The 22,166-nt window shown below is 45.0% G+C and overlaps 1 protein-coding gene across 2 annotated transcripts in view; it reads left to right on the top strand.

The window, feature by feature from the left end:
• Nucleotides 1-299: 299 nt before the first annotated feature.
• Nucleotides 300-22,166, top strand: part of plcb3 (phospholipase C, beta 3 (phosphatidylinositol-specific)) — a 51,001-nt gene continuing 29,134 nt past the window's right edge. Inside the window, exons 1-3 of one of the 2 annotated variants that reach the window (XM_035624679.2) lie at nucleotides 300-542; nucleotides 677-895; nucleotides 16,410-16,496. In XM_035624679.2, the coding sequence (XP_035480572.1) occupies nucleotides 797-895; nucleotides 16,410-16,496 (186 nt within the window). In that variant the 5' untranslated portion in view covers nucleotides 300-542; nucleotides 677-796. The remainder of the gene's footprint in view (nucleotides 543-676; nucleotides 896-16,409; nucleotides 16,497-22,166) is intronic. The other variant, XM_035624680.2, reaches the window with a different exon arrangement.

Raw genomic sequence — 22,166 nt, 5'->3', positions numbered from 1 at the left:
AGTGTGTGTGTGTGTGTGTGTGTGTCAGCCATGATCGCTACACGCTGACCATGTGGAATTTGACATGCGTGCATGCTGCAGTATCAAATCCACAGTCTGTAGCTGTCGTACAGTCAGACTGTACATTTGGGAGGACAGGAGAGGAACTGAACTAAAACACACCCCTTCTCCACCAACTCTGACACCCCCCCTCCTCACGTCTCATCCACTCAAACTGACGCCGTCCTTCTCCCTCGCTCTCTCCTCTCGGACTCTTCTCTTCTCTCGCAGCGACGAGAGGAGGAGGAGGAGGAGGAGGAGGAGGAGGAAAAAGAAAAAACAGAGAGAGGAAGCGCAGAAAGTTGGTAGAGGAGCGAGGGGGCGAGAGCAGAGGAGAGGAGAGGACAGGGGTCGACCAGATGGGAGGACGGGAGGAAAGGATCGCTCGAGTGCGCGATTAAAGGAGTCGGCATGAATAAACAAACATATGAATCAAAGCCTACAATAGAAGGCGTATTATAGGCGCGCGGCCGCGCCGCGTGGACGCGGACAAGACAGCAGCGGTGCGCGCGCTCTCTCCTCATGTTCTTCAAACTCTCGGCGAGGTTCTCTTAACTTTTCAAGTCGGTGTCTGAAGAGCTCTCCTCCTCCCCCCCCCCCCCCCCCCGCCCCCCCTCTCTGTCTCCCCGGAAAACAGGCGAAGAAGCTCCGCGGTGGAAGCGGAGGAAGGAGCGGCGTTTTTCGGTCCTTCCGCGGAGTCCAGCTCGCCGCAGCCCGGGTCGAGGCGTCGGCGCCCGCGGCCGGCAGTCCGCTCGCCATGGCCGGGGCCAAGCCGGGGGTGCACGCGCTGCAGCTCAAGCCCGTGTGCGTCCACGACGCGCTGAAGAAGGGAGGCAAGTTCATCAAGTGGGACGAGGTGAGGCTGGACATGTTCGACTGGCAAGGGATCGACTTGGACTGGAGCGAGCGAGCGAGCGCATGAGACATGACAGTCTGTTGGTGACAGAAGGCCCACTGTTGTGGAGTGACACGCGGTGTGTGTCGGTGTGTGTGTGTGTGTCGGTGTGTGTGTGTGTGCGCGCGCAGCGAGTAATTAAGCTAACTAGTGACAGATGATTAGTGTCCACAGCGTGCAGGTGTGTACCTCAGGGTCCTGCGCGTCAACACAGAACCGCGTTATTAGCACACGTGTGTGTGTGTGTGTGTGTGTGTGTGAAGCAGATACCCCTCGGAGACCCCCCCCCTGTAGTTGCAGCAGTGCTTGAATGCGTGTGTCGAGTTCTTGTCGAGCCGGTTTCCTTAGGGCTCGGGTTTGGTTCAGGCACCCTCCTCTCTGTCTCACCCTCCTCTCTGTCTCACCCTCCTCTCTGTCTCACCCTCCTCTCTGTCTCCTCTCTGTCTCACCCTCCTCTCTGTCTCACCCTCCTCTCTGTCTCACCCTCCTCTCTGTCTCCTCTGTCTCACCCTCCTCTCTGTCTCACCCTCCTCTCTGTCTCACCCTCCTCTCTGTCTCCTCTCTGTCTCACCCTCCTCTCTGTCTCACCCTCCTCTCTGTCTCCTCTGTCTCACCCTCCTCTCTGTCTCCTCTTTGTCTCACCCTCCTCTCTGTCTCCTCTCTGTCTCACCCTCCTCTCTGTCTCACCCTCCTCTCTGTCTCACCCTCCTCTCTGTCTCCTCTGTCTCACCCTCCTCTCTGTCTCCTCTCTGTCTCACCCTCCTCTCTGTCTCCTCTCTGTCTCACCCTCCTCTCTGTCTCACCCTCCTCTCTGTCTCCTCTCTGTCTCACCCTCCTCTCTGTCTCACCCTCCTCTCTGTCTCCTCTCTGTCTCACCCTCCTCTCTGTCTCACCCTCCTCTCTGTCTCCTCTGTCTCACCCTCCTCTCTGTCTCCTCTCTGTCTCACCCTCCTCTCTGTCTCCTCTCTGTCTCACCCTCCTCTCTGTCTCACCCTCCTCTCTGTCTCCTCTCTGTCTCACCCTCCTCTCTGTCTCCTCTGTCTCACCCTCCTCTCTGTCTCACCCTCCTCTCTGTCTCCTCTGTCTCACCCTCCTCTCTGTCTCACCCTCCTCTCTGTCTCCTCTGTCTCACCCTCCTCTCTGTCTCACCCTCCTCTCTGTCTCCTCTGTCTCACCCTCCTCTCTGTCTCACCCTCCTCTCTGTCTCACCCTCTTCTCTGTCTCCTCTGTCTCACCCTCTTCTGTCTCCTCTCTGTCTCACCCTCTTCTCTGTCTCACCCTCTTCTCTCTGTCTCACCCTCTTCTCTGTCTCCTCTCTGTCTCACCCTCTTCTGTCTCCTCTCTGTCTCACCCTCCTCTCTGTCTCACCCTCTTCTCTGTCTCCTCTGTCTCACCCTCTTCTGTCTCTTCTCTGTCTCACCCTCCTCTCTGTCTCACCCTCTTCTCCGTCTCACCCTCCTCTCTGTCTCACCCTCCTCTCTGTCTCACCCTCCTCTCTGTCTCCTCTCTGTCTCACCCTCCTCTCTGTCTCACCCTCCTCTCTGTCTCCTCTCTGTCTCACCCTCCTCTCTGTCTCACCCTCCTCTCTGTCTCACCCTCCTCTCTGTCTCCTCTGTCTCACCCTCCTCTCTGTCTCCTCTTTGTCTCACCCTCCTCTCTGTCTCCTCTCTGTCTCACCCTCCTCTCTGTCTCACCCTCCTCTCTGTCTCACCCTCCTCTCTGTCTCCTCTGTCTCACCCTCCTCTCTGTCTCCTCTCTGTCTCACCCTCCTCTCTGTCTCCTCTCTGTCTCACCCTCCTCTCTGTCTCACCCTCCTCTCTGTCTCCTCTCTGTCTCACCCTCCTCTCTGTCTCACCCTCCTCTCTGTCTCCTCTCTGTCTCACCCTCCTCTCTGTCTCCTCTGTCTCACCCTCCTCTCTGTCTCCTCTCTGTCTCACCCTCCTCTCTGTCTCCTCTCTGTCTCACCCTCCTCTCTGTCTCACCCTCCTCTCTGTCTCCTCTGTCTCACCCTCCTCTCTGTCTCACCCTCCTCTCTGTCTCCTCTGTCTCACCCTCCTCTCTGTCTCACCCTCCTCTCTGTCTCCTCTGTCTCACCCTCCTCTCTGTCTCACCCTCCTCTCTGTCTCACCCTCTTCTCTGTCTCCTCTGTCTCACCCTCTTCTGTCTCCTCTCTGTCTCACCCTCTTCTCTGTCTCACCCTCTTCTCTCTGTCTCACCCTCTTCTCTGTCTCCTCTCTGTCTCACCCTCTTCTGTCTCCTCTCTGTCTCACCCTCCTCTCTGTCTCACCCTCTTCTCTGTCTCCTCTGTCTCACCCTCTTCTGTCTCTTCTCTGTCTCACCCTCCTCTCTGTCTCACCCTCTTCTCCGTCTCACCCTCCTCTCTGTCTCACCCTCCTCTCTGTCTCCTCTCCTTCTGTCTCCTCTCCGTCTCACCCTCCTCTCTGTCTCACCCTCTTCTCTGTCTCCTCTCTGTCTCACCCTCTTCTCTGTCTCGCCCTCTTCTCTGTCTCACCCTCTCTTCTCTGTCTCACCGTCTCCTCTCTGTCTCGCCCTCTTCTCTCCTCTCTGTCTCACCCTCTTCTCTGTCTCCTCTCTGTCTCACCCTCCTCTCTGTCTCACCCTCTTCTCTGTCTCCCCTCTGTCTCACCCTCTTCTCTGTCTCACCGTCTCCTCTCTGTCTCGCCCTCTTCTCTCCTCTCTGTCTCACCCTCTTCTCTGCCTCCTCTCTGTCTCACCCTCCTCTCTGTCTCACCCTCTTCTCTGTCTCCCCTCTGTCTCACCCTCTTCTCTGTCTCCTCTCCTTCTGTCTCCTCTCCGTCTCACCCTCCTCTCTGTCTCACCCTCTTCTCTGTCTCCTCTTTGTCTCACCCTCTTCTCTGTCTCGCCCTCTTCTCTGTCTCACCCTCTCTTCTCTGTCTCACCGTCTCCTCTCTGTCTCGCCCTCTTCTCTCCTCTCTGTCTCACCCTCTTCTCTGTCTCCCCTCTGTCTCACCCTCTTCTCTGTCTCGCCCTCTTCTCTGTCTCACCCTCTCGTCTCGTCTTCCGTCTCTGTGCCTCCGCCCCCCTGCGGGTCAGAAGAGAAAACACCTGTTGAACTGCGGACACAGGACAAGTTAGAAGGACTGTACTGCAAAACAAGCACAGAAATGTCACCTTGATTTAAAAAATAAGTTCATTAACTTGTTTGTGTTTGCAGACGTCTCCATGGCTGTCCAAATCACGCCTACTTTTTTTTTTCTTGCTCTACTTTTCCTTCCGCGTATTTTCTCCAGAACCCCGCAACCCTGATATGCACTTGCCTGTGTCATTCGCCATCGTGTGTGTGTGTGTGTGTGTGTGTGTGTGTGTGTGTGTGTGTGTGTGTGTGTGTGTGTGTGTGTGTGTGTGTGTGTGTGTGTGTGTGTGTGTGTGTGTGTGTGTGTGTGTGTGTGTGTGTGTGTGTGTGTGTGTGTGTGTGTGTGTGTGTGTGTGAGACATCCATCAATGATTAACTGAGTGGCTGACTGATGGACCCTACCTGGAGGCCTGTATGTGTCTTCCATTCGGAAACCCCTGTTGTGGATGTGTAACAGAAATGTGTGTTCACGTGTGTGTGTGTGTGTGTGTGTGTGTGTGTGTGTGTGTGTGTGTGTGTGTGTGTGTGTGTGTGTGTGTGTGTGTGTGGATCATCAAAATCCTGCAAAGAAAGGTCCGTAAAAGGCCGTTACCATTGGGTCTGGTGTGCACACGTAAGACATGCACATAGAAACTGCAGCCAAGGGCCATTCAAGATGGCCAGCATAAGTGCTTGAAATATTAAAGTGCATGCATTGAACCCCAACAGAGATGTAATAATGACGTGATGTGTGTGTGTGTGTGCGTGCGCGTCTGGCCTCCAAAGGAGGGTCTTGTCACGCAAACAGCGAATGCCATGTCCTTTTGATTTCCTTTCTCTCGACATGCACACTAACTCCCTCTGTCTCCTCGCTCGCTCTGTCCCTCAAAGGGAATTCCCAGGAAATAGTTATGGTGGTGATTAAGTGTGTGAACACTTGAAAACATGTGCAATCTCTCTGCTTGTCTATCTTTCATTCCCCTCTTCCCCTCTATTTGCCATTCCTCTCCAGAATCAACAAATGTTTTATGGGGGATAAGTGGAGAGAGAGAGAGTAAGAGAGATCAAGTTTGGGGGCGGAAGGAACCATGGAGAGACGAGAGAGAGAAACTAGAACTAGATACCAAAGAGGCTCCTTTGTTAGTCATAAACTGAGACCATGGTTGAGATGATACAGCGAGTTGAGATGATACAGCCAGTTGCTCCTTTATGCTCCTCGAGCTAAAGTAAAAGGTGCTCCATGAGATCGGGTTCACATCTTCCATGAATTCTGAATGTGGCTGTGGTGAAAACGATTCCTCCCCTGGGCCTGAACTAAGAGTAAACTCCCTGGGGAAACCGTATTCCCTCCTGTCCACAATGTGAGGGGAATGCTGTGTTCGTTAAATTATTATTTTTTTTACCATAATAACGTCCCAAATTTCTCCAATGACTTGTGACAGGGCACTGTTTAGTTATTAATATGACAACAGCATGTCATCTAGAATCCGGCCAATCTAAATTTTGGGGGGCCGATAATGAAATCAAGGAGTAAACCATTTGTGATACTGATATATCAGCATATATATAAATATATATAAATAAATTGACAATGATTTCCAAGATGTCATTATCAAACCCTTATAACAACGAAATGTTATTGTTGCTTGACATTTTACAGTTTAGTATATAAAGAAAACACAAATGGAACCAAATGCATAGAATTTTTACTAGAAAATTAACGTAACGTAAAACGTTAAAATGAATACACATCTCTTCTGCATTGTTTAATCTGTACAATAAGTTTTCATATTGCCCATTTCGGCAAACAAACACTGACAATTTTATAACTGATTAATCATTTGTGATTTATCAAGGCCAGATGCTAAGCATTCTATAGTTCCAGCTTCGAGAATGTTAAAGAACATGACAGAAACCCATTCAAGAAACAGCAAATTTCTCTGTTTCCTGCTATAAGACAAATCCGCAGTTTAAATGTAGTCAGGCAAGTAAAGGTCGTCAGTCTTATTTCCTCACTTTTATCATAATACCTCATTTAAAAAAATAGCATTCTATGAATTGCTTGTTGATAAATGACTTGCAGAGCACTGTTTTGCTTTTGCTGCTGTGGTCGTGACACTTGAGCATACTATTAACAGAATAATGAGAAATCTTGTTATTGTATGGTATTTTTTATTTTATTCAACCCCTTAAACTGAAGGAGGGACTTTGCAAAAATTAAATGGATGTAAAGGAGAGAGCGTAAAACAGTCAAATTCCTGCGTTTTAAATGTCTGGTAAATGAAAAGTACGAAAGTGCTTTTCTTTCGGCAACAAAGTTCAGAACATACTCTTGGGACACTGAAGGTTTATTTATTTCAAATTAAGCGTGACTCAGTCTGGCTCTGTTTTACAGGAAACAAATAGCCAAATTGTGCTACAAATAATAACTGGATAATGGCAGCAATTGGTTTTGTTCCCACAGGGAGTTGCTTAGAATTTAGAAAGGTTGATATTTAAGATGCATTGATTACCTGGTCCAACTGTGATCTAGTTAAAGCACTTGTCTTGTCCTCTCAGAGGAATGTTTGTGGAAGTTTTGAATTCAGAAGACAATGGTTTAACGGGAACAGAGTGGTTACTTCAGCTCTGTTGGGAAATTTGACGAATGGGCTGTTGTCCCAAAAATATGGTGTGTTCCTTTAAGGATTAAGCAAAGTGAGAATAGAATTAGGACACACACACACACACACACACACACACACTCACACACACACACACACACACACACACACACACACACACACACACACACACACACACCAGAAAGTGCCTAAGGGCAGTGCAGTTTGTTTACATGATAACCCCACTTTTGACCCCATCTCTTTCTTCCCCCCTCTTCCTCAGCACCATGTCCTTCTTCCACATGGTTCATCTCCTGTTCTCCATCTCTTTTCCTTGCACCCCCCCCCCCCACATTTCATTCATTCTCCTTTCCTGTTCCCCATACTCATCTATAAATCAGCCGCTGCCGTCTCTTCCTTGTCTTATCTTTTGGTCTCACAACAAAACCTCTGTTTCTTAATGGCCTTGGGAATTCTACTGTAGGCCCATCAAATGACACACACACACACACACACACACACACACAGTGACTCATGTAGGGGGAAGGAGGAGGAATGCGATCCAAATGACCCTCTTTCTTCGGCGCTCCGGCTTGTGTACACATGTGCGCTCATATGCATGTGTGCGTGTGTGGTTGTTTTGTTCTGGGTGTGTGTTTCGCGTTGAATGACTTCCTGTTGGAGCTTGTTGCAAGGCTCCATAGCCAAAACCATTTCCCTCCCTCCGTCTTTTCCCTCAGCCCTCGCTGCTGCCTCTGCGGCCTCGGCCACAATTCAATTTAGACAAATTCCAGCTGGAATTCAGTTAAAATTCCTCCTAAACAACCAATTAAACAAACACAGACAGACAGTTTGTCTACAGAGCCGCTTGGCTCTTTGTCAAGTGTGCCTCGGAGTGCTATGATATGAATCTTAAAAAGTATACAGAAGTCAAATGAATAATCATCATAACACATAACATTAACATTTGCTTCCTTTGCAGAGTGTTTGCAGGTTTTCGTTCAGTTGTATTATATTGTTACACAGTTGCGTCCAAAAGTCAAGTGAGTGGTGAAAATTGTTCTCAGACCCTCTGTGTATGAACCTCATTCAAATACACTTCTGCTGTGCCACGTCCCTGCATGTATATACCAAGCGTTGTACGTGAGCTTTTGTTTTTGTAGCGAAGAAGACTTAATCTCAGGATACAAATACTCCTGCATGTGTTGTTGTTTGGTCACCCCCGAGTTTCTGGACTTGATTTGTTCATGTTCACATTGCAGAATTACAAGAAATGTAGCTTTTAGTGCTTTTACACAATATCACATAGGATCACAAGTTGTTCATTAATTTGACAGGGTTCTGAGAAACGTAACATCTTTTTGAGATTGGAGGTCGTTGGCTCCACTTGTTTGGAACCCGTAACGTGAGCGGAACACAGATGGGCCATAAAATGCCGCATTTCAGGGTAGTTTCCTGTCATTTTGGTGGGATTATTTTGACGTTAAAGCACGCGCCACGGTTCACTTAGAGGAGCTCGGAGCTAAAGATCCTGGCGGCACCTGAGGACACTGAAGACATTTTTAGGCTGTCATTGTCCTCGGTGTTTATTAGCGCCGTGCTGTCTAACCAGACTGACAGCAGACACTTGTTTCGCAAATATCTTGACAAGGCAATTTTGGAGCTATTGTTTTCATCACCCCCACTGAATCTAAAGATGAATCAGCAGGTTTGTGTATTTTATTGGTTGAAAGCCGCGAGCTCCCAAGCTCTCCCTCTCGGCTTGCTCAAAAAAGAAATTTTATTACAAGGAAATCTCTCAACACTGCTGCCAGGCGGTCCGGTGAGTCTGGGTCACAGAGGCCTCAGACAGCACCCCGGCACATATTTCAACCAAAAAGCTTCAGGTGCCTGCCTGATGGATTGTTAATGGACCCATGCGTGAAAGTTTATATCATTTAAAAACAACCAAATGTCTTGCTCTCAGCTACCTTGGAATTTGTCCTCGGGGGTTTCAGTGTATCTTACACTACCTAAATCTAAATCAGTGTCTATTAAACAAAACAGCAGATGCTAATGTAAGCGGGAGGGATAGTTTTTGCAAAGAGTTAGATAAGAAACGCTTTGATTAGCATGAACACATGAAGACAGAGCCCCAAGAAAACTGGTTACTGCACCACAAAGACAAATCTGCCTCTAACTTTTGGAAGGAAGCACATTTGTTTCACTTCAATTTAGAACTTACTTCAATTTTCTTCTAAAGTGGATAAAATGTTCTTAGGTTTTAGTTTGGTTGTGTTAGTTCAGTTGTTTTAGGCAAATTTTGCAGTGACTTTAAGTAGTTACATTACTTTTGCATGACAAGTAGTGTATGGATGGAGATTATTAAAGGACCACAACATAAAAGAATATCATATTCATAATTATGTTTTCATTAGTTTTGATCTCTGGAAACTACCAAAGAATGAGCATCCATTGACAGCAAAAATGTATTTACAAGTTCAGTGCAAACATCTTTTCAGAGTATAACATCACGTATACCCTCATACAAATATTCTTCCTGCACGTTTTTTTCACCTGCATGTTGGGACTTGCAGAGCGGCTCCTTTTTTGTTTTCGTATGTTTTTTTAATCCAACTTGGCTTTTGGCTGGTTCTCATGAGGCCACAGCACGAAGGGAACAGCCTTGAATGATCATTGTGCTTCTTGAATAAGATAAGTAACAGCACTCATCACTACATTTGATATATGAGACTCCTAACACAAGGCAAGGAGATTTCATAACCGTTTGGACAGTACTTCACACCTGGAGCGTGACAGCCCATTTTTCAAAATGAAAAGGCTTCTCTCCTTAGAGATGGATCTCTTCTGTAAGCAGATGTGCTTTGTCATTGGGACCTCACAGGAAAGCACAATGGCCTCTACTTCCAAGGCAATTATTCCTGCTTGCTGGTAATTTTATGAAGTGGATATCTTGCTCTAGCTTTAGATGCACGGAAGCAACGAGCCACAAACTGTCACTGTGAGATAGCGAAGTGGAAAGATGTTCAGGGGAGGAGAGCGGAGAACGAGGAGGAAGGAAAGGGGAGGGGGGGGGGAGCACAGGCTCGTGTGAAGTTGTGACGCCATGCCGAGAAACACTGCTGACATCCTGACAGAGTGGTGAGAAGCAAGGGAGGGATGGATGGATGAAGGGAGGGAGGGAGACGGAGAGCAAGGAGAGGTGGGAGGTCAACCACAGCCACATGTGAAGTGTGGGACTAGCATCTGGAGTGCTCCATCTCCACTCCTCTTTCGCTCTGTTCATAGTTTTACCTCCATTTACTACACACGTAGCCTCATTGTATTTCTGTAATTTTCATGTGATAATTTTTCATCACTCCACCACTCTCCCTACCTCTTTGTGCTCGTCTCTGTCAGCGGTCTGATTTGCTTCCTCTTTGAATTTGACTTTTGTTTCCCCTCTATCCACTTCTTTTTTTATTATCTTCTTCATTTCTGATGCCTGCCTGGTCTAGTTTGCTTTGACCTGCTTTTTGTGGCTGTGAAAAAAACAACAACCTTATATTCAGGATCTGGAAAGATGAGACTTTGATGACTCGCCAGCAACATTTTATTCAATCTTAACAGTCAATTACTTACATGTTATTTAAAATTCAAAGCAGGAGAATTCTTCCACTTACTTTCTTCTTCCAACCTGAGGCACCCTCGAATTAGTATGAGATTTATCAGAAATTCTTAGTGATCACCATGCCAATATTGCGCCAAGTTTCTAACTAGGGCATATGGATATTCATAGCACCAGCATCATAAATCCAAGGACATTGGAATTACAGTATTTTTTTCCTCTCTGTCTAACAGTCTATAGAGGGGGAGTTTTCTGTATTATATTCTGTAGTGTTTTTTCCCCTCTCTGGCCCCGCTCCTCATTCTTTCCTTTCGTCTCTCCAGAGTCCAAAGGTTACCGACTGTCATCAACTTTTACAATGTTGCCAAAGCAGCAGCTCAAACACACTCGCACTGAGTGCACGCAGCCTTCTTTTACACACCACTCCTGCAAGCTGTCACTGAACACACACACACACACACACACACACACACACACACACACACACACACACACACACACACACACACACACACACAGCAAGGCTGACCAAAGGTGCACTTGGTGGGGACACTTTTATCAGTTTCTCCCTAATAGCCTTCTGACTGATGGCCTACAATACAGAACACACACACACACACACACACACACACACACACACACACACACACACACACACTAGTTGTGTGGTGAGGACAGTATGTTGCAAGAGAGACAGAATAGCTACGTGTTTGTCTTTCTTACATGTGTACACCATTGAAGAATATGATTTCAAGAGGACTCATTAAGCGGTGGCTATCTGACCTCAGCTGCAGAGGGTGGTCCATCGACTCTCTGTGTGTGTGTGTGTGTGTGTGTGTGTGTGTGTGTGTGTGTGTGTGTGTGTGTGTGTGTGTGTGTGTGTGTGAGTGTGAGTGAGAGAGAGAGACATTATGGTCAGGTAATGAGGGTCAGAGCATCTGAAGGGGGTCTGGAGAAAGAGACATTATCTTCTGTCAATTAAGGAGAAAGAGAGTGATGGAGAGAGTGAACTGTTATGGAGGGAAAGAATGAACGAAGAGGAGGAAGTGAGACTTCAGGAGGTTTCTACATCAGGAGGTTAATTACCGTGTGGGGTGAGGTCCAATTATAGACCTTCCACCCACCCTCACACAGAAAACACTCTGTAGGGTGCAAATGTGCTAATGATTTCCTGTTTAGGTTTACTTTTATTTTCAAATGCATTCACACACCGCATTTAAGGTGAGCTTGAAAGGAAAAAGTGGCTGAAAAGCGTATATGAAGGATTATTTTCAGTATATAATAACCTGTTAATTATCTTTGATTATTTGTTTGGTCTACAGAATGTTGGGGGGGGGTGTATGTCGGAGCAGTAAAAAATGGCAGTTACAGTGGTGACAAAATGTTTCATTTTTGCTTGGCTTAAATATTTAATCGATAATTAAAAATAACTCTAGATAAGGGTGAGGTGAGTAAATTCAAAGAGTGGATAAATTGTAAAAGAAAGAGATGGAAAGACGGACATGAATATAACAGACTTCTCTGTGTCATGGTGAGAGCTATTTGCAGATACAGTATGTAAAACTCTTCAGGCTTCACATGCAAATATTCCCGGTCATAATGGTGTATTAGTGCGTTCTTCCCTGCGGCCAGTGCTCGTTAGGAATCTGTACGGGTGTTGTTGATGTATCAATGGTCACATTTCTGTAACAGAAATGTCTGTGAGTCTGGTGCTTATTGGAATTTCACATCTACATATGTGTTTCTACAGTATTGACACTGGATATAACCAATCGATTCATAGTCAAGTCAATCATACGGTCTAAGACCCTAATGTCTTACAATATTGTTTAAAAAGATCCAACATTCCCCCGTGAGCGCTTGTCGAAAAAACTTCCTTTAGTTGGCGGCCACCTGCCTAGACCGGTTGGGTTGAGAAAGGGAGATGAGAGAGAGAGATAATTGAGATAGGAATTCTCTGCTATTCATCAATGTTCCCTAGATTTGTCACATGAAGGGTATTTTGCACTCTAGCCAGGCTGCTATTCCACAGAGAAGCCTCTCCCCACTCAGTTACTGCCGCGTACTGTACACAACTCAAAACTATGTCCAAGCTTAGTTGGTGTGAAAAGAGTGGAATTAGGCATTCTGTGAGTGATCAATTTGAAACTCTGTTTTTACCTTCCTGGGCTGGAAGTTATCCACCTGAGCAGGCCAGCCATTGCCTATGTACCTGAACAGCTGTTTACCAGTCAGAGCCAGCATGACAGGGCGGCTGTGTCAACACTCTGAAAGCAAGTCTGTGATTCACACAGTCGTGCATTTTTGGATGTGCTTGCACACGAACACAACCAATATGAATTGACAAAGAAGACACTCTTCTGATGTACTGTTCATGAACATGAAATATCAAGTAAAGCTAACATTTGCTCCTGTGGGGGGGGGGGGGGGGGGAGTCGGTGTAGGAATAGATGAAAATTTGTGGTGTCAAGACAACAGAATAAAAACACAGGAACATTAACTGCTGTATTTCCTCTTGTAACCATACATTTGTGCTTGTATCAATCTTAGTTGAAGTTGAACATGATGGTTGAATGTTGAAGCTCAAGTGCAGTGTGTGGATCCAGGTATTGGCCTTTAGCGGCTATTTACCCACGAACAAATGTCTGTTATGAATGGGTCAAACTGTTATTCATTATATCAGTGACCACAGGATGTATGCAATGTGTTTTTCTGGTGAACATGACCGTATGACTTTGATGGATGCTCCTACCTCCCTTGCTCTCTATTCCTGTTTCCCCCCGTTTGATCTACTGTAATTACCGTAGAAAGCAGTCATGCTATAGATTGTTACACTGCATGAGCACACGTTGGGCGGCATATACTCAATTTCATTTAAAATAATTTAACATAAGATGTCTTTGCTGCAAAATAGTAATGCCTCCCATCCACCATGATAACATTTGATTACTTTTTATGTTGCATGGCAAGAGTAATTGATTATCAAACGGATGCGGAAATGTAGTGTCAGATTGTTCTAGTTAAAAGCTGTGAACAAGTAAAGTTGAATGTTTGAAATGCTTCAGCGAAATTCAATTTGCCAGAGGAATGTGCATCATGTAGCCCATATCCTTTTGTGCGTGTTGACGATCTACAGCATTTAGCACCCAGGGAATGTAAGCTAGGAATGACGAACCAGGAATTCTGATGTGCAATTGTTTTGCAGCAAAGCACGGTTGTCTCTGCTCGTAAGGTCTTGTAGCACTCTGGAACATCTGGACTGTCTGCAGTTTGTATTGTGCGCACAATGAGAGTTAAACCTAGCAGACACAGGATAAACTAACATCATCCATTGTAGCTTAGGTTTCGCAAATGTCCACAGTTGCAGTTCATAATCACAGCATGAAATTGGAGTTGGACACTTTTTTTACACTGGTTTCCGTGAGTAAACACGCGTCACAAGTTCAGTCACTTACAGTGCGCTGCCCAGTCAGCGACATGTTCGGCCGACATTGTGTCACCGAGTTTTACAGGAAAGCCTCTTTGTAACTTCATCGCTGTTGATGCTCCAGAGTGACATGTCTCGCATCAAAGTTGTATCTAAGCTAAGGATGTAAGTTTTTAAAAGGACTACATTTACTGGTGTTAATTTAAGTTGAACTCAAGACTTTACGCGCATGCATCTTCTTCTGCTCCTGACCTTTTTGTTTTTCCTTTTCCACCTTCACCCTTTCTTCACACCTCAAACCTGTCCATCTTCGTCCCATCCTTTCCCCCTCTCTCTCTTCTCCTTATCCCAATCTCAATCTTTTACCGCTCCTGCTAACCTTTTCTGTTAGCCAACCTCGGAGCCCAAACATAAGGTATGTTCAGTCTTTCCCAGGGAATGGGGAATAAAGTTAAGACTAGCGACTGAAGCTTCATATTCAGACTACAATCATCTCCTCTAACACAAGAAATCAAACCTTTTCCCCATCATGTCATATGATGCTTTTAAAATGTTTTGCTGTGTGCAAGATTTAATAAATACAAATTTAGACAAAGAACAATATAAAACCCTTTAATGAGATATATTGGACATCAAATATAATTTACATTATGCATCTCATTGTGATACGTTTTTTTGCTTTTTATAATTTTAACTAGGTTATAAAACTAATATTGCTGTCTTTGTTTGATCTATACCAGTTTATAACTATGGATATATTACCTCTCCATATGGCTTATGGATAATTAATGTTAATGTCATTAAACAGTCCATCATGGGGCTCTGTAAAATTAGCTGGCCTTTGCTTTATCATCCCAGTTCATTGACGTCACTGCGAAATTAATTTGCATCAATTATGACTTCATTATGTTTGTTATGCAGACGGTTATGATTATAAATGTTCACCCTCTGGAGTTATTGTTTGCACATTTATGTGTTCAAACAAGAAGCTATGACCATTTATATATCAGCTATTTGCATTCTTTTGTTTAACCCCACATGACCTAAGAAGTAGATACCTCACGTATGTGGTCAGTGGCGCATGCGTGCGTGCGTGCGTGCATGTGTGTGTGTAAGCAAAGCTATTTCCTCTGATAGAATGTTTGGCTGGTGGGTGGGTTGCCAGGCAGAACTTTCTCACTTTTTCCATCTGATGTTGACGATGATGCTCATGACGACATGCGTACATCAGCCATCTGTCACTGTAGTAACAAACAATCTAGAAATGTCTGGACGATATGTTTGGAAGGTATGACTGCTTAGGACTGTAATTACAGAGCCGGTAGGTGTGTGTGTGCGCATGCGATTGTGCGTACATATAATGATGATGCTAATGACATGTTGATGCAGGCTCGTGTGTACCATCATTATGCTGCACATGAAGGAGAACTTCATACTGGCACAACTGTGAGGTCTCCAGCATCAAAACAGCTGCTGCACGACAGGTGCACACACAAGCACAGTCTCCCTGTCTGTCTGTCTGTCTGTCCACAATCCCATAATGACAAGGCACATTGGAACAGCAGGTACAGCCTCTGCTGCTATAAATGACTTATTAGCTCACATTTCAATAGAGACAGTCATAAAGATAATAGCTGCACCAGAGAGTTAGTTGAGGCTTAACTAGGAGGAAGTGTCTTTTTGGGGCATCTCATTGAACTTGCTGCAAATGACAAGAACATTATTTAAATGTAATTTTAAGAGATCCGTAACTTAAAATAAAAGGTTAATAGTACTGCATATAACCGACACTTACCAGCATGTAATTCTGTGTGGAACCCAACTAAACCCTGCCTTAAACTTTGCTCTACTGACAAGCTAATGTAAATCAATGTTAGTCAGCAATGATTTACCTTAGTCCTCAGATTTCTCCACCTGTGGTGTTTAATCCACATTGCTTTTTTCCCCCTATCCATTCGGAGCAGCTCCCTCGTCCTCTCCCTTTCGTAGTACAACAACAATAGAGAACAACAATTGCCTGCCTTACTGATAGGATAACACGCAGGGTGTGCAGTGGCCCAGATGGACAGTGCGTTCAAGTGCAAGGCATGGTCTGTTGTGCTCGTACAAACTATAACAAACAGAATATTCATTTTGCTCCCATGTTAGAGCGGTAGTTCAAATGTCGAATAAAACTCGACATCCCTGTGTTGTACGCACCCGGTTAACTGGAGAAGCGTGGGAACACAGATACGTTGCTAAATGTAGTCAGACTGGAAAGAAACACGAGCAGACAGGATCGTGTTTGGGAGGAGATAACAAAGGCGAACAAATAAAATATTCACCCAAACTCTCCATTGCAAACAGCCATCACACTTTTCGAGCTGGCCTATTGGTTCAACTTTGATATAAAGTTTAGTTTCCGTGCACACTGTTTCATAAACGAATGGTTTATTACAGATTATCACGACTACACTCACTCTGTTGTGCTCACTTGATTTGCGACGTAACTGCTCGTCTGTGATTTGCCTCACGTGCCGTGGACGTAGCAACATTGCTGTGTTTCCAGATCCCAGCAGTAACACTGACGGACATAATCTCCTAAATCAGATCACTTTTGTAATAAGCTGTACTCAGTGGCTACTGGTTATAAAATTGGGGCTCACTTCACTTGCGTGCGTGCGAGAGAATGGGAGATTGGATATTGTGTGTGTGTGTGCGTGCACTCGCGTCCTTCTAACAGCTCTATTTCTGTGGTTGTCTAGGAGCAGAACAGCGGGCCCCCCACCCTGGTAACCCTGAAAGTTGACCCAGATGGATTTTACCTCTACTGGACTGGAGGGTCCAACCTGGTAAGACAGACAGACACACACACACACACCCACACACACACACACACACACACACACACGTTGGTCTCAAAGTAGGCCAAGTAAAGTAAAGTTGCTTATCTCACAAAGCAGAGGATCAGGTACAAATGAGCGGCTCTAAATCAGACCACAATGGGGTTTTAATGTACCATCTTGAGTGCTGCAGTGTATATTACATACTCGTTCTTTGTTTGCTTTAACTCTACCACTTAACCACACTCCCTCAGACACTCTGACTTTCTAAGTTGGGGTTTCTTCCCCTTCTCCCTATTTGCGTTATCCTGTCTCCTATTATGATTCTATCCTGTCCATTAGTTCAACCAAATTGGGTTTCATCAATTTGTCTCTGTCTTGTTTTTGCTCTCTCCTCGTTCCTCCGTCTCCCTGGTGTCTGTGTGGTCACCATCCATTTATTGTTCGTCCATCTCTCTCGTCCTGTCCATATTTGTACTTCCCAACAACCATCCTCTCCTCCTCATCTTTTGTCTTTTTCTGTTTCTTAAGCCTTTCATTTTGTAAAATTGGATGTTACATTTTAAGGCATTTCGGTGACATAAATAGTCAAAGTCAGTAGGCAGAGGGATGTTGTGTAATGCAGATGTATCAATGGTATTTTATTTTGATACTCCTTTCAATATGGAAATGTCTCTACTCTGTACCTCCTCTTTCTAATCTCCACCATTACCTTTCTCTGTGGTTATAAATATTTGGTTGTGTGTCTGTGTGAGAATGAGTGAGCGATGTTGGCCTGGTCAGATCAAATGACATTACAGAGCAGCTAAATTAACTTCCCCCACTCTCTATGTCTCTCTCTCGCTGTCTCTCTTCACATACACACACTCCATCTCTGTCTTTATTTCTGCCTTTTTTTTATCGAAAAGGCACGTATGGAATGACTTGTTGATATATGATAATTTCACTGCGTCGTGTGTTGACATACATGGGCCAGAGCACACGTCACCCTTGTCTGTCTGCACATGTAATCATATAACTCCCATCTCGTATTGAAATAATCATTTCATCCTGATGTCTGTCTTCTGCCCGCACATGCATGTGTGTATGTGCGCGCGTGCGGTATTAAGATAATAGGCCATTTGTCGCCTAAGGTGCAATTGTGACACTGTTTTAGCAAGAAGAGTCAGATTGGCTTTTCATTATGATGGTAAAAACGTTTCTACACTGCAAACAGTTTTACATGGACACACGCAACTAGAGACTAAAGAGTCAGATACAGAAAGAAGAAGAGAACAAAGTTCATCCTGAAAAGAGTTCTCCAGCATTATTCTCCTTCACGTCTTCTCAAAAAAAAGCTGCCATGGGGGCGGCTGTCGAGTGGTGGGACTTGCCTATAAGGACTTTGGTATACGTGACATCCCCATATTGTACTCTGCAAATTAATTTCTTATCAATATTACTGAAAAGAAGTCAGGGCAGGACAAGAAACACGAGCAGTCACCTTTTAGTGAGACTTATTTTGGCAGAGGAAACTAATTCCAAATGTAACATAACATACTTATCATAGATCCATGAAGGAATTGTCATTATTATAAAGACAAGGTGGACAGGAAGAGACTGACGAGAAGGCAGATCCACTTTATGGATTACAGGAATCTAGATGAAAGATAACTTAAACTGGTGTGTTTATTTCCTTGGATAAAGCCGTGCAAATGATGACTTTTCATCCCAACCATTTCAGATTTTATCTGAACACAACAACAATTCTTAAGTCAGAGCGACTTCCACTTGCCGAACTGAAAATGAAGAGAAAAATCAGCAACAGTGCCTCCTCATTTGCCTTTAATGCCACATTATTCGTCTTTTCTCCCATTGCTTACTTACTGCATTTCATCTTTGTTAATGTTGGCATGCCCAAGCAGAACTGGGTTGACTGTTCTTACTTTAGTAGCGGGAATGCAGCTCGCTGTCGGTCACTGCCACAAAAAAAGGGAATATGTCAAGACCAATTGCAGGGGAATATGGGTGTTTAAATGCTAAAAAAGATGTGGTGTATATTGTTGTTTTGTGTGCGTCAATTTTATTTTCAGTCATTACTTTGGTATTTTCTGAACTGCATTTCCCAGCGATCACCAGTCAGTCACACTGTGCGGTCAGTGCTGTGATGCCCGTTTCTTCAACTTCTCTGTGTATTACGTTTCTACAATGACGCAGGTTTGAATCTGAACAGTGGATATGGAAAACATGTCCTCCGCAAACCTCCTTTTGGTCTTATGAGGCTTACAGCACAGCTTCAAGGCGAAAATAAGTGCACCCAAATAACTGTGGCTTTACAGCCGTCCCATTTCAAAGCAAGTAGTGCTCGACACTACAGGTCAAATTCACCCTTTCGTTCATTCACATATTCATAAAGCACTATAGTGCTTATCTTTCAATAATCAATTTGGTGCAATTTGGGGTTCAGTGGTTTGACTGTAGGAGCTGGGTTTGACGCAGAGAGCCTCTGACTAGTGAGCGACCCGCTCTAACCCCTGAGCCACACCCGACCCCCTTTGATTTTTTTTTAAAGAGTGTAGCTTTAATTCAGCGTTGTCGCACCCCAGGAGATTTCAAACCGGAGCTTAAAAGAAAGAGGACATGGCAACACAGATACCCTGCAATTATTAATGAGAGCAGTTCATACGCTTTTACACAGATGACAAGGGTATTCTGGATGGAACCCATTTCTCTGAATAGAGGTGCCCAAAAATATTTGATCTCCAGTGTGGATTTTATATTGGCTGCTCTGCTCTTCTTATTACTTTTAGATGAAAACGCTTTTATTTGAGCATCGCTTCCATTTGTACATCAAGATGTGTTGCGTCTGCTTTGTGAAATGCAGGCTACCCATGGTCAGCAGAACCGATGCGGCTCACTAAAGTCATTTTTTGTATCTCGGCAAAGACACGCAAGGTCGTCCAAAAGTCTGCAACCTAAAAATGTCAAAAGCAGTTTTAAAACAATATTGAACTTGAGAAAAGAGGATAGAAAGTACCACTCACTGTTTCAAGGGGAGTAGGGCGTAGTACTGACATTGCATTTTATATAGGACAGGGGCAAATTTGTGTAACAGCTCAGCCCCTGTGGATTTGTGTTTAGAGGGACTTAGCACATGCAGCACTTTTAAAACGCACTCTTTTCCCCATATACACTTGTGTACAAAAGTAAAGCAGGATATTTTTGGCAATCTGATTGGTTTTTCCACCTCCCATCGTGATGCAGTCATGGAATTGCTAAGAAAAAACTTCATGGGGTTGTTTGAAGATGTTTGCATGCATCAATGTTCAGGCCTTGCTCCATCCATCACTGGTCCATTAGTCTCATTCTATTCCTCTCCGACTCTATTTGGATCACCTGTCTCCCCCTTCTCACCTTTCCTTTTACAATTGTTTCATACCTTTTCATCCATAATCTGGTTTATCTCATTTCCCTTGTGTGCATCAATCTGAAATACATACTATGCCCAACACCTTTATTCATCCCGACCTCCATCTATTTTCTTTCCATTCACTTATCTCCATCTGTTTCGTGTCACCTTCTCCTTAGGCCTCACTTTGTTTAATCTTTTCCTTTTAAATATCTTTTCACTTCAGTCTTTTCCCCCAATATTCCATTTGTCTCTGTCTTTGTCTACCTCTTCTTAAACAGTGTTCTTCCTGCTCTTCCATCCCTCTATCATGATCTTATAGACCCCCCCCCCCCCGCCAGTTATCTCCCTCTCTCCATTTTCGTGTAATGTTCAGAGGTTCGGCTCTCAAGACCTCTGACGAGTGTGTGTGTTAGCGCGGGTGTGTGTGAGAATTTCCCATAATGCTTGAGTCAGTGACGATAACGACCAACTGTGGCTGACAGACGCGCGCACACACACACACACACACAAACACATACACAGTGGTTTGGCAGTGACACAAGGGAGACACACCCCACCACACACACACACCCACCACACACACACACACACACACACACACACACACACACACACACACACACACACACACACACACACACACACCAGTCTGCACTGTTTTTCTTTCCCGTTCGCTTACTGTTCTTCTTTTCTTCTGTCTTCCCGTCCAATCTTTGCACTTTGAGATAAAATGATGCTTAATGGGATCCCATTTTTACTTTGAATAAGTTCACACAATCTCAGTGAGGCACGGCCATGGATTCATTCTGATTCATATTGGTTATTTTATCTGCAGGCATAAATCAAAACACAGGGGTTGAAAGTAATGACAGCACTCACTAGCATAACATGCGGCCGGATTGAGTGTTGGTGTAAAATGGTTGACACTATTTGATGTAGCGCCTCGGAGAGATATTCTCTTACACTGTGACATAATGTAGTCTAGAGAGAGAGCTGTGCTCCAAGTAGTAGCTTTAGTTAAACAGTGCATATTTCACCAGTTACCAAACTTTGAAGCTGGCCATGACATTTTTAGACTTTTTGAAAAAAGAGTTGCTGCAGGAAAAAAACGATCATTGTTGACCTTACCATAAAGTCTTTTATTGTGTTCATTTTAAAATTCCTAATGGTAAAAATCCCTTTGTGTGGGACCTGTTGTAACCCCTTCAATGACCTCTAAGGCCCCATAGTATCTAGTTTGGAAACTAATCTCATAATACAATGTCCCTTTTCTGTCCTCCTCCTCCTTTTTACTTTTGCAAACTAAATTAGTCTTTTGAGCGGTTTTGGGAGATCATTTTTTGGGGGTTAAGTCTAGGTAGGAAGACAGACATACACACACCACGAAGAGAGGGGGCTGAGCTGTGACAGGATGAATATTTGTCAAGCAAATAATAGGAATGTGTGACAAGTTGACATCAACACACACCAACACACACACACACACACACACACACACACACACACTTTTGGAAGAATGTTGTTGCATCATGTGTCAGTCAAAAATCCCCTCCCCTCCCCGGACGTGGTTTCAAAAAGCAGCTCCATTTAAAGCCTGGTTTCCGCTGCACTGCCAAACGACAGATCTCACCTTGTTTCCGTGTCTCACAACATTTCTCCACACTGTCACAGCCAACGTAGAGGATTTGTCATCTTAATGTAGTTTACAATAAACAAAGTGGAGAGTTTGATTTAAGTGCGGCTCCTGGCAAACTGCAGCTCACCTGCCACAGCGGGCTGACTTACAAATGCAATCTGGACAATCCTCCCCTCGCTCTGTTTTACCTTGGCTGTCTCTTCCTCTCGCACTTTCTGCTTTTGGCCGTTGCCGTGTATCTACGCGGCTAATCCACCTTCAATTTGTTTCCTCTCCCCCCTTTTTACCTCTCCCGGGTCACTTCATCTCGGGGCAGCTGGTAGCCGTCAGGGAAGATGAGGCAGAATTTCTTCCTAATATAAACTGAAGGATGACATTTCCTCCCTCTCTGGTCTCCATCTACTTTTGCTCTTCGTCTTCCACCTCTGTATCCCCCCATTCTCCATCTCACTTCTCCCCAGCTTCCCCTCTGCCCTCATCTTCTTCATCATCTTCTTGTCTTCAATGCCTTTCCTCACATGGTCCCTTCTGTGCAGAGTTATTGCGCCCTAATTTCTTGCAACAACACTTCTAATCTTCCCCATTCTCTCTCTTGGCGTGGGAAAGTGGGCAGGAAGTTACTCAGACGGGGAGATAGGGGTTCTGGGGAATT

This window comes from Scophthalmus maximus, chromosome 2, assembly GCF_022379125.1.
Source record: "Scophthalmus maximus strain ysfricsl-2021 chromosome 2, ASM2237912v1, whole genome shotgun sequence".
NCBI classification, from domain to species: Eukaryota; Metazoa; Chordata; class Actinopteri; order Pleuronectiformes; family Scophthalmidae; genus Scophthalmus; species Scophthalmus maximus.
The sequence above is the reverse complement of the archived record's forward strand: the minus strand, read 5'-3'. Positions and strand labels throughout refer to the sequence as shown.